A 12,166-nucleotide genomic window follows, 5' to 3' on the forward strand; every position below is an offset into this window, starting at 1 on the left:
CTGAATGGAGATTTGAACTCTGCTCCCCATGACATCCAAGTCCAGCATTCAAGCCACTACATCACTCTGGCTTTTCCTGTCCACCAGTATGTAATGTCTATTATTAGTTAATAATAACAACTATGCCAAAACTATGAGAATACATTAAAATGGGTACCAAGTTGCTACAAAAGTGTCCTCCTTTCTTTCTGTTCTCATCATGCCAAAAAAAGGGAGAGAGAGAGAGAGATCTGGCAAAATTTTCTTCAAGTGGAAGTGATCACATTCTATTCTTTAATAGACCTTTTAATTTCTTTGGCAATATGTTTCGTAACAAAGTTTTTCTTTCTTTTTTTCCTTCAAAAGTAAACAGTCACTGATGTGTGTGTTTTTCCTTCCATTTGCCTCCCTCCCTGCACCAATGTAGACTACAATAATCTGGGATGCTCACACAGGGGAAGCTAAACAGCAGTTTCCTTTCCACTCAGGTAATTAGTTTTCATTGGATTTAACTTATACAATGTGCCCACATCATATGCGGGTGTGATATACACTGAAAGCTTTGCTGGAAGAAGCCTCGGCGCTCCCCAGAAGGAGTGATGGCGCGTGCGCCACTGGCACGAGCCCCATTATTTTTAATGGGGCTTGAGCATATGCGGAATTCCCCTTACACGCGGGAGGTCTGGAACGGATCTCCCGCATAAGGGAACGGCCCACTGTATATATTTATTCCTGTTACATTTTGCCAAAAGAGTAGCACAAACAAATAGATCATTAATTAATTAATTAGATCAGGAGGCTTCTGCTGTTCTTAATATTTCCTGTAGAATTTTCTAAAAATGACTGTAACAATATCGTTCCACCCAAATAATGCCTTGCTTCCTAGCCTTGATAGCTGGAACTCAGGAAGGGATATCCTCCTGGAATGATAGCTTAAGGCCCACAGTCAACTTTGAGAAATATTGTTGTTGTGTGCCTTCAGAAAATTTCTGACTTACGGTGACCCTAAGGCAACTCTGTCATGGGGATTTCTTGGCAAGATTTGTTCAGAGGAGGTTTACCATTGCCTTCCAAGGAGGCTGAGAGTGACTTGCTCAAGGTCATCAAGTGGACTTCCATGGTCAAGCAGGGATTTGAACCTTGTTCTCCAGAGTTTCTCAGTGCTCAAACCACTACACCAGTGATAGCAACGTTTGACATATACCTGTTGACAGCTAAAAAGAGAAAGTGGAATCTTTACTCCTTGCTCACTTATGTCCTTCACAATCCAGCTGTATTTTACTGTATTGGTATACTGCCATGTGTCCCATTCTAATATAATTCTGTTGGCACTATTGAAGAAAAAGCAGTCTTTTTTTTTTTTTTTTGAATAGCATACCTTTGAGGCCTTAGCAGATGCTCAAGCTTCTTGCTTCTTTGGCTCTGATATACAGTATTCCCACTTTCCCTCCAATGTTGCAAAAGCCTCTGTGACTTATTGAGGGGTAGGAGTAAATATGGGATACTTTCCCCTTTCAAGAGTCTGGATGCATGTTTTTTTTACTGTATTAACACAGTGTTATAAACTGTGACATTATGTCAGTCAGCATCAGGAATGCTTGGAAGGGATCCCACGTAGAATCAGCATACTAGTCATTTTATAGAAATGCAGAAGTCATTTGGAGTATTTGTTTCTTTGCCAGATTTCCTAACGGTCCCTTTTTTTGGCTCCCCTTTTACAGCCCCTGCCCTGGATGTAGACTGGCAGAACAACACTACTTTTGCGTCTTGCAGCACTGACATGTGCATACATGTATGCAGACTTGGCTGTGATCGTCCAGTTAAAACTTTTCAAGGCCATACGGTAAATTTGAACAGTCCTATTTATATATTTATATATTTATGTATTGGAGTTAAGACATGTAACTGCTGGAAAAGTTAGGTTTTTTATTACTTTTATATATGGTGGAGCCTCTGTATCCACACACTTGCCATCTGTGGATTTCAGCATCTGCAGACAGCAAGCTTACATTGTCCCTAATAATGGCGTGAGTTGCCTTGGGTCCCTTTCAGTGATAAAGGCGGGACAGAAATCAAATCAAATCAAAATAAATAAATAAATACATAAATAATAGTGGGCACATGCACCTCACTGCCATTAAGTGAACAGATCTCCCATGGATTTCAAAGTCCAACTGTATGTTCTATTAATCACCATCTACCTTTGTAAAATTGCTTGGGAGTAAGCACTAGGTCATGTTCATTGCATGGATTTCTAGATAGTTGTGTTAGCTTATTGCAGAAAACACAGAAGAGCAACTTTGTCTTAAAGCTATTGTGTGCATCTGATGGATTTTAAAACCTTATGCCAAAATAAAATTAGTTAGCTTTTAAAGTGCCACAAGATTCTCCTGTGCTTTTGCATGTGTAAGATTGCATTTTTTGCTTTCCCATAATTGGTAGGGACCAGATCACAGTGATAGAGCCCTATTCATTGTTCTATGGCCATATTCGCTAAAGTGTTTTGTTGAGACTTAAGGAGTCTCTGATATGCAATCTATATCTCCTTTAATTTAATTTAAATGGCAAGATGTATTGAAGATAATTTCTGCTGTTTCATTAATGAAATAACCAAACAAGTAACATGCAATTGTTTGTCTTCTTGTAATAAATTAAACTTAGATGGCCACCATCTGGTTAAAATGTGAAGTGCAGTTTTATCCAAAATAATCACTGATTAAGAGAAATCTTTATTTCAGAATGAGGTTAATGCAATCAAATGGGATCCCTCTGGTATGCTTCTAGCGTCCTGCTCAGATGATATGACATTAAAGGTAATTTAATCTGATCTGAAGTCTTTGCTCAACATTTTAAGGAACTGTTGTTGAAATGTTAAAAGTGTTAGTTTGCAGTTTTATGTGTTAAATGTTGTATGTGTTTGATATGTTTGGTGTTCAAAATCTATTTGAAAAAAAGAACATTCAGCTTTTTACAAAAATGTTTTCTTCATGGGCTTCACTATAATTGTGGAAAAAATTACAACGATGCTCTCTCCTCTGGTTCTTTGTATAGATTTGGAGTATGAAGCAAGATACATGTGTACATGACCTACAGGCACATAACAAAGAGATTTACACTATCAAATGGAGTCCAACGGGACCAGGTACCAGCAACCCAAACTCCAATATTATGTTGGCAAGGTAAAAAAAATTAAAACAATGTTACACTTCCTTTTACAACAAACCAGTCTGTAGCCTGAGGGCAGGGAACCGTCCATTATCCCCTCTGTTGTAAGCTGCCCGGATTCCCAGTGATTGGGCAGCATATAAATAAATCCTATTATTATTATTATAAATCACAGTTTTTGTCCCCAAAACCCTGGGAGTCTGTATGCTGAAATAAAGAGTTATGTCCTTTTTATCATTTAGTTAATGAAGTAAATATGTATCCCACTCTTCTACCCAGAATGTTAGGGGACATTGCTGGGTTATTCTCACCATAAATTTGTGAAGTAGATTAGGCAGACCTTGGCTGAGATCCTGCTGGGCAGCACAACTATGCCAATATAGGTAGTGATGGCATATAGTATAACAGCAGTGTCAGGAATAAAAAGGCCATGGGTGTAGACCAGGGTTAGGCAACCCTTTTGAGCCGGGGGCCAGGTTGCTGTCCCTCAGACAACTGGGGGGCCGAAGCCAAAAAATAAATAATTAAATAATTTTTTTAAAAATTAAATAAATAAATAAACTGGGACAAATATAGGACAAAATTTTCAAATGGAGGGCACTTTTTAAATAAAAAATGGAGGGCACGTGAAAAAAATTGCTGATTTTTTAAAAAAATGTTAAGATAAATGCATGTTTCTGAGGCTTCTATAGATAATTGCCCCACCATGCCCCTCACGCGAGATGCCAAAGGCCCCGGCGGCAATCGGCGGCAGGACCGGGCTGGGGCCGGTCCCAAGGCCTCACCGGGCCGCATTCGGCCCGCGGGCTGCAGGTTGCCTACCCCTGGTGTAGACAGTAGCAGAGTGAAAGCTATCACTATGAGTGGCCCTGCCAGCTTCCGAACTGTTCAGGATCCAGAAGGACAGCTTTCTTTCCCAATGGCAACATTCTTTTTTCCTAATATGACCCTTGTATCTACGAGGGATATGTTCTTAGAATTACCATGGAAATGCTAAACCATGGATAATAGCAAACCCTGTTCAAATTAATGAATTCTGTGGAAGCTGACCATAGAGTCATGCTGGAGGACCCAGAGATTTCTAGAGAATGCACCTCTAGGCATTTTGAGGTCCTCCAGCAGGACTACAGTGAACTTTTGTCAGACATATACCACGGAATCACACTACATGATCTAGAAAATGCCTAGAGAGAAAATATTTTTTTCTGAGGTGGGTATGTGAAGCTGGGGATACAGTCCTGCAGATATGAGGTCATGTTGTAGTTTCTTTGCCTTACCCCTGCTATCACTTTACAGCCCTGAAGAATATGCACTAGGCCAGCATATATCTGTACTATATATATATATAGAGAGAGAGACCTGAAAAATATGCACTAGGAGAGGCAGTGTGGAGTTGTAGTTTGAGTGTCGGACTACAATTCTGGAGAGCAGGGTTCGATTCTCCTCTCATCCTAGGGGAAGGCAATGACAGGACTCCTCTGAACAAATCTTGCCAAGAAAATCCCATGATAGCTTCAACTTAGATTTGCCATAAGTCAGAAACAACTTGAAGGCACACAACAACAGCATGGTGAATTATTATGCTAGTGCAGTGTACCAACAGGATTCCAACTCTATAAGCAATTCCCTCAGAGTTAGTTCCTTGAAGAGTTTGGTACTGCCCTGTTGTGGTGGAGGGGCAGAAGTAGAATGGAAAACTATATTTTTATGTTAGATACAGGAATGGATTCTTCCATCCTTGAAGAATCCAATTGGTTTCCATGCTGAGTGCCAGGAACGGATTGACTACTCAGTCCCTCCTTCAAAAGCTCACTTATCCGCTTGCCCTGAATTGCACACACCTACCTATGTGCATGTCTTGGGAGCTACCAGGCTGTTAGGAATGGATCACTCTCCATTGCTAGCCTGAGATTTCAGCTTCAAACTTATTTCTTTATCTACCAAACCACAAAGTGTTTGCCTGAGAAAGTATAAACTTTATACTAGCTCTGTCCATGTGTCATTATATTATTATTATTATTATTATTATTATTATTATTATTATTTTCTTATATACCACCTTTCTTCCAATACAGGGACGCAAGGCGGCAAACAAGTATAAAACAATGATTTTAAAAACAATACAACAATATTAAAATATATAAATTAAAAACAATTAAACAATTTTAAGAATTAAAACAGTTGTGAATTAAAATATGACATGTTAAAATACAAACCATTATAATTTGTATAGCCCAGCATTAAAAACCCAGTCATTCCCAGCTTAAAAGGCCTCACTGCACAGGAATGTCTTTACCTGGCATCGGAAGGATAGTAAGCATGGTGCAATCCTGGCCTCTCTAGGGAGGGATTTCCAAAGCTTGGGATCAGCCACAAAGAAGGCCCTCTCTCTTGTTCCCACCAAATGTGCCTGAGACAGAGAGAAAGGCCTATCTGGATGATCTTGATATTCTGGGGGGTTTGTACAGAGAGATATGGTCCTTCAAGTAGCCTGGACCCAAGCTTTATAGGTTAAAACCAGCACTTTGAATTGCGTCCGGAAATGTGCTGGCAGCCAACGGAGCTGTTGCATCAAGGGAGTTGTATGCTCCCTGTAGCCAGCTTCAGCTGCAGCTCTTTGGACCAGCTGAAGTTTCTGAGCACTTTTCACGTAGAGCATCTTACAATAATGCCCATGTGAAATTATGATGGAAACCTTTCAGTCTCTGATATTCTGTGTGAAATCTTTTGGTTTTAACTGTTTACCACAGTGCTTCATTTGACTCTACTGTTCGATTGTGGGACGTTGATAGAGGAGTCTGCACTCACACGTTAACGAAACATCAAGAACCTGTCTACAGTGTAGCTTTTAGTCCTGATGGAAAATACTTAGCAAGTGGGTCTTTTGACAAATGTGTCCATATATGGAATACTCAGGTATGGAAACTCCACATTCTGGGACTAAAATGGTTTGGATGAAACATTTAACCTGTTATTAATTATTACATGGCTCAAAGACAGCAAAGCAGGGCCTTTATAGATGTATATAGAGGAATATTGTAGCACAGGTTTACACACACAGTGGGCATGGACTTCAACATTGATGCTGGTTTGTAGGTAAGGTGACAAGTGTAACTGCAAAATGAAGCCAGATGTTTGAAAAATGAGGGCATGGGGTGCATGTGAGTGTGTATGATGAAGAAATATAAATGCAATCTATGTTTAAAGAGGGAAGACTGAGTGAGAATGTAACTGGCAATGAACTGTCAAGGCAAGATGACTAGATGAATCAACAGAGAAGGACAATGACCTTCTTTACTGGGCTGACCACTCACGGTCCCAGTTGAGCACAAATAGATTGTAAAACTTAACTGAAAAGCCTATTTTTTATTTTATTTTTTTGCATTTCTGTAGGCCAAATGTTTCAGAATTTTGGAAATAGAGTCAATAATACTCAAATGCAACTTTGCTGATGAAAGAGTTTCCCCTATACTAGTCTTTTATGATGTGTCTTCATCTAGAAGAGGGACCATATATGGTATACCATGCAAAATCAGGATTCATTTTGATTTAAAAATTTATGTCCAACATTCGCACTGTTTTCAACATGGTTTTCAATAGTACAGCCAGTAAATCATACTAAATGATAAGCTGTACAACTGACAGTCTCAACCTCAAAATCACAATTAGGGACCCCAAATATCTCTTGGAATACAATGTACATATTTTCTTGAAAACCTCAAGAAAAATGCACTTTTTGTATCTCAGCTGGCAAGTAATGCCATAAATAGAAAAATTCCCACTACAGGGTTTTTGCTGTTGTTATTGTTTTTTTGTTTTTTGTTTTTTGTTTTTTGTTTGTTTGTTTTGGTGAGTGGGTTAATTAAGAGATTTTAGGTAAACCTCTGGGGGAGAGCTAATTCAGAGACAACTTAAAGAAAGCATTCTTAATGACTGAAACCTGTCATAACAGTTTCAGAGGGCATATCTGTTCTGATAGAGGTATAGTCTTGATAAATCACAAGAAAACTTCTCTCCTTTACAAAGCGTAATTTCTTAAGCACCAAATTCAGGTTCAGTGTTTTGGCCCTTGACACCAACTGTGGTTATCATGCAAAAGCTAATGCAGAAAGAACTTTATCTGGATACAGTTCAAAGACATGGCTATGTTAGTGTGGAAAATCAGTATGCAACGGGATCTTTTAGCACCTTTGAGTCTAACTGAAAGAAAGAAGCTGGTAGACTTGAGTCTACAAAAGCTCATACTTCCAGCTTCTTTATTTCAGTTAGTCTCATCGGTGGTGTAAGTAGGGTTGCCATAACCCGGCGGCCCCTGTGCCAATCACAGTTTCGGGGGGCCCCTCCCGGTCCCGGTCCGGTTTGGGCCCCCACCCGTGCTTTGTTCCCGGTTTGGGGGCCCGCTCCGGCCATTGCCGCTGCTGCTAATGCGGCTGCTGCGGCGCCAACCCACCTCCTCCTCCGGCTCCGCCTTCCTCCTCCTCCTCGGCGGCAGAAACACAGCTGCCACCGCGCCCCCACTGTGAGGGCTTGTGCGCTGCCCAGGCCTCAGCAGGGGCCAGTGGCAGTGTGCGCGCCTGCCCCGCTGCCCGCCCCACTTCCCTCCACGCGCACGTGCGCCTACCCCGCTTCTAGGAGGAGGAGGGGGGAGAGGAGGAGGAAGGAGCCGGAGGAAGGGTGCCTGAAGGCCAGGGCATAATTGGGCCAGAGGAGGAGGAGGAGGAGGAAAGCTGAGTCAGTGGCCATTAGGTCTGCCTTGGTATTTTGGGGTTTTTTAATTATATTTAAAAATATAAAATACTTATTTTATTTATTTTTATTATTGCTTTTTATTTTTTATTTTATTTTATTAATTTTTATTATTACTTTTTAGTTTTTATTTTATTAATTTTTATTATTGCTTGTTTTTGTTTTATTTCATTAATTTTTATTATTGCTTGTTTTCTATTTTATTACATTAATTTTTATTATCAAATATATATAAAGCTCAGTCAGTGGCCATTAGGTCTGCCTTGGTATTTTGGGGTTTTTTAATTATATTTAAAAATATAAAATACTTATTTTATTTATTTTTTTAATTTTTATTATTGCTTTTTATTTTTTTATTTTATTTTATTAATTTTTATTATTGCTTTTTATTTTTTATTTTATTTTATTAATTTTTATTATTGCTTGTTTTTGTTTTATTCTATTAATTTTTATTATTGCTTGTTTTTGTTTTATTTTATTAATTTTTATTATTGCTTGTTTTTGTTTTATTCTATTAATTTTATTATTGCTTGTTTTTGTTTTATTTCATTAATTTTTATTATTGCTTGCTTTTTATTTTATTACATTAATTTTTATTATCAAATATATATAAAGCTGAGTCAGTGGCCATTAGGTCTGCCTTGGTACTTTGGGGTTTTTAAATTATATTTAAAAATATAAAAAACTTATTTTATTTTATTTTTATTATTGCTTTGTTTTATTCTATTAATTTTATTATTGCTTGTTTTTGTTTTATTTCATTAATTTTATTATTGCTTGTTTTTTATTTTATTACATTAATTTTTATTATCAAATATATATACCCCTGCCTTGTTTTTTATTTATTTTTTCATTATTTTTTATTATTAAATATATGCAAGTGCATTTTTTGTGTATTTATGGTGGTTTGAATGCTAACAAGTCTGCCTTTCTTGGACAATTATGGTGGTGGTGGTGATGATGATGATGATCGTGATATCGATATCAACAAACCTCTGAGGCACGGCCAATGTAACTTGCTTATGTAACTTGCTGTGATTTTTACAAACTCATGCGCAGTGAAGAAAAACCACAGTCCCTTGCCCAAGTACACACTTCAGAGAAGTAAAGTTGAACCCGAGGGCAAGTACATTTCTGCCATCTGTCTAAGAATAATGTCAAAATGTCCTCCATTTTGATCATGCCTAAATAACATGCATTTATATTAACATTTTTTTAAAAAAACTCATTTTTTGCGCGTCCTCCATTTTTATAAAAATGTGTCCTACATTTGAAAATGTTGCCCTACATTTGTCCTACATTTGTCCCGGTTTGGAGGTCCTCACTTATGGCAACCCTAGGTGTAAGAGCCGTTTGCATACTGATCTGGATACCACGTTAGCAAACAGTAGGAGAGGGTGTCATCAGTACTGTATGGCACATAAAGCTTCAGATGATGACATTTTATTTGTAGGTTAAATGTCAGTAATAAAGTTTATCCCTACGGAACCCTATGGGACAGTATCCAAGTTGTCAAGAGTGTCTGTCTTTGTGGTTTTTAGCACAGGGCTATTCTGTAAGACAGGCTGATAGAAAGGAACATCCCAATGGCACAAGCTCTTCATGACAGCTAGCTGTTCAGAAATATTGGAAGCGCATCGGTGCTTGAAGCTCAACATGTCCAAGACGGAGCTTCTTGTTTTCCCACCTAAGCCCATTCTTCAATACTCCTTTTCTATTTCTGTTGACAACATCTCTACTCAGCCGGCCCAGGAGGCTCACAGTCTCGGTTTCATTTTTGACTCCTCTTTGTCATTTATCCCCCAGATCCAGACCACAGCCAAGGCCTGTAGATTTTTTTCTTTACAGTATTGCCAAAATCCATCCATATCTCTCGGCTTCTACTGCAAAGACTCTGGTCCAGGCCCTAGTAATCTCACGACTAGATTACTGTAACCCTCTCCTGGCAGGGCTTCCTCTCTCTCACCTCTGCCCATTTATTTCTGTCCAGCATTCAGCCGCACGTATTATTTCACTCACTCACCGTTTTGACCATGTTTCTCTATTTTCATCCCTTCACTGGCTCCCCTTCCCCTTCCGCATTCAGTACAAACTTCTGTTTCTGACTTTTAAAGCCCTGCATGGGCTACCCCCTCCTTATTTAGCTGAACCTCTTTCTCCTTATATCCCCACTCATGCCCTCTGCTCTGGTAGTCAAGGTCTCCTGTCCCAGCCTAGGATTTCCACTGACCCATCCTAGATTCGTCCTTTCTCACTTGCTGCCCCTCATTCCTGGAACCTCCTTCCCCCATAAGCATGGCTCATCACTTCCCTAACCAGTTTTAAAACTGAGTTAAAGACCATAGTGTTTAGGGAAATGTTCCCAGGGAGTCTGTGATTGTTATCTGTTTGTTTTTGATATTTGATTTGATATTTTATATTTGATGTTTTTAACTTGCTTCCTTTTTACTCAATTCTATCTTATAATATTATCTATTGTTTTATCTATTTGTTATTATCCTTTAGATTGTACGCCATGTGCAGGCTTTATATATTCTTCAATTTTATTGACTTTTTATACAGTGCTGTGTACATCTACAGCACTTTATAAATAAAGTTTAATAATAATAATAATTGGAAGTGATCCTATAGTCGGGTAGTATAAATCTCTGCATACAGAGTTGTGCATTAATTTTGCCATGCAGTGCTTGTGATGAATGGCAATGTTGTGCAGCTGAACCAAGACACCAAATGGGCAATTGCATACACAACTAAAGGCATACATACATACATCTGTGTATAATGGCATGGAATGTGCAACTCCACTTCCAGACCTTGAACTGAATCCAACTATTCTGCATTAGGCAAAAATGTTAAACCACCTCTACAGGGGCATTTAACATGCATAAGGCACATACAGATTCTGGCTATCATGTTGAAATGATGTGGTAGGGGTGAAATGCTTGAGCAAGGGGTGAATGACTATGGGAAGATAATGGGCATTAGCCCCCTTCCCTTGGAAACCTTGGAGTACCCTACACACAGACTGCACACTCTTACCCAAATTTATTTATTTATTTAATTCAAATTTTAGATCCAAAATACCCCTTGGGTACTGGGGCCGTTTTTGCCATGTCCTCCATGGGTATTTTAGGCCCAGAAGAGCCTTTTTTAGCAACAAGAAGATACTTCCAGTTTATTTCCTCTTTTAGAAAAGCCCTCTGCTGAGCTAAAGTGCTCAAGAGGACAAAATTGTGGCAAAATGCTCTCTGGACATTTGAGGGAATTCCGACACCCCAGAGGCCTTGGGAGCCAAAAAAATGGCCATGGGGGCTTTTCTTTGCCCACCCACATTCTGAAGAGTTGGAAGATACTTCCAGAAAACATCACAATAAATTATTTTTACCACCTAAAAAAGCAGAGATCAGATTAACATCAGTCAAAAAAGTAAAATCTACCATTGTACATCCACAATACCCTTATGAATACATGAAAAGCACATTTCTTGCATCCCTTTCAGCATTGTGTTCAGCTTGAAAAGTCTAGCTAATTTTAACTAGAATTTTCCATTACACTCCATAGAGAAAATTCTGATTTAAAATTAGCAAACTAGACAGAATGAGATCAACCAGAATGACCAAAATTCTAGAATGTACATTGTCGTCTTCAGATATACAGTACTCCAGCCATGTCTACAGACCACAAGTCAAAACTTATCTGAGCATCATTTACATATTTTTTTAAAAAAATAGTAGTGATGTTAAGAAAGCTAGTTCATTAAAATTTCTTCCTAAATGAATTTGTCTGTCTATCTTTAGAGTGGAACTCTAGTACATAGCTACAGAGGCACTGGGGGTATATTTGAAGTCTGCTGGAATGCTAGAGGAGATAAAGTGGGAGCCAGTGCATCAGATGGATCGGTAAGCCTTATTAGACATTTTCTTTTAGTTTGCACTTGTTAAGATTGGTCCAGCCGGATGAGTATAATTTTCATGTTGTAAAACTGCCCTCTCATGGTAGTTAGCAATTTGTGTTAGTGACCATAATCCAAATGGATTCAAGCTTGATCAGATTCAGATGAAACCGTAGTTGGATAATCAAGTCTTGTACTGAATTCTTTCTTTTGAAAGATGGGGCAGACCTTTCTGTAGCCTGATAGATCCATAAACTATTCTTTATCCTTTGGGCAAGTTCAGTGGTCATTAATGACAGGTAGTGGACATTGTAATATTTAAGACTGCTGTGAATCTACTGCATGGTTTCTCCAAAGATCAAGTGGACTTTGAACTTGATTAGA

General features: G+C 38.7%; 1 protein-coding gene across 8 annotated transcripts in view; it reads left to right on the top strand.

Moving 5' to 3' along the window:
• The window catches only part of LOC149319382 (F-box-like/WD repeat-containing protein TBL1X), a 174,047-nt gene that overhangs the window by 158,842 nt on the left and 3,039 nt on the right, over positions 1-12,166 (top strand). For 6 of the 8 annotated variants that reach the window (XM_089511587.1, XM_089511586.1, XM_089511581.1 and 3 more), the window contains 6 exons: positions 407-467; positions 1,701-1,822; positions 2,718-2,792; positions 3,031-3,158; positions 5,895-6,060; positions 11,688-11,789. In XM_089511587.1, coding sequence (XP_089367713.1) covers positions 407-467; positions 1,701-1,822; positions 2,718-2,792; positions 3,031-3,158; positions 5,895-6,060; positions 11,688-11,789 — 654 coding nt within the window. Of the gene's footprint in view, positions 1-406; positions 468-1,700; positions 1,823-2,717; positions 2,793-3,030; positions 3,159-5,894; positions 6,061-8,949; positions 9,013-11,687; positions 11,790-12,166 lie in introns of those variants that run through there. The other 2 variants (XR_016280178.1, XM_089511588.1) reach the window with 2 other exon arrangements.

The sequence above is a fragment of the Sceloporus occidentalis genome, unplaced genomic scaffold (assembly GCF_023333645.1).
Source record: "Sceloporus occidentalis isolate IW3139 unplaced genomic scaffold, rSceOcc1.0.p SCAF_2, whole genome shotgun sequence".
NCBI lineage: Eukaryota > Metazoa > Chordata > Lepidosauria > Squamata > Phrynosomatidae > Sceloporus > Sceloporus occidentalis.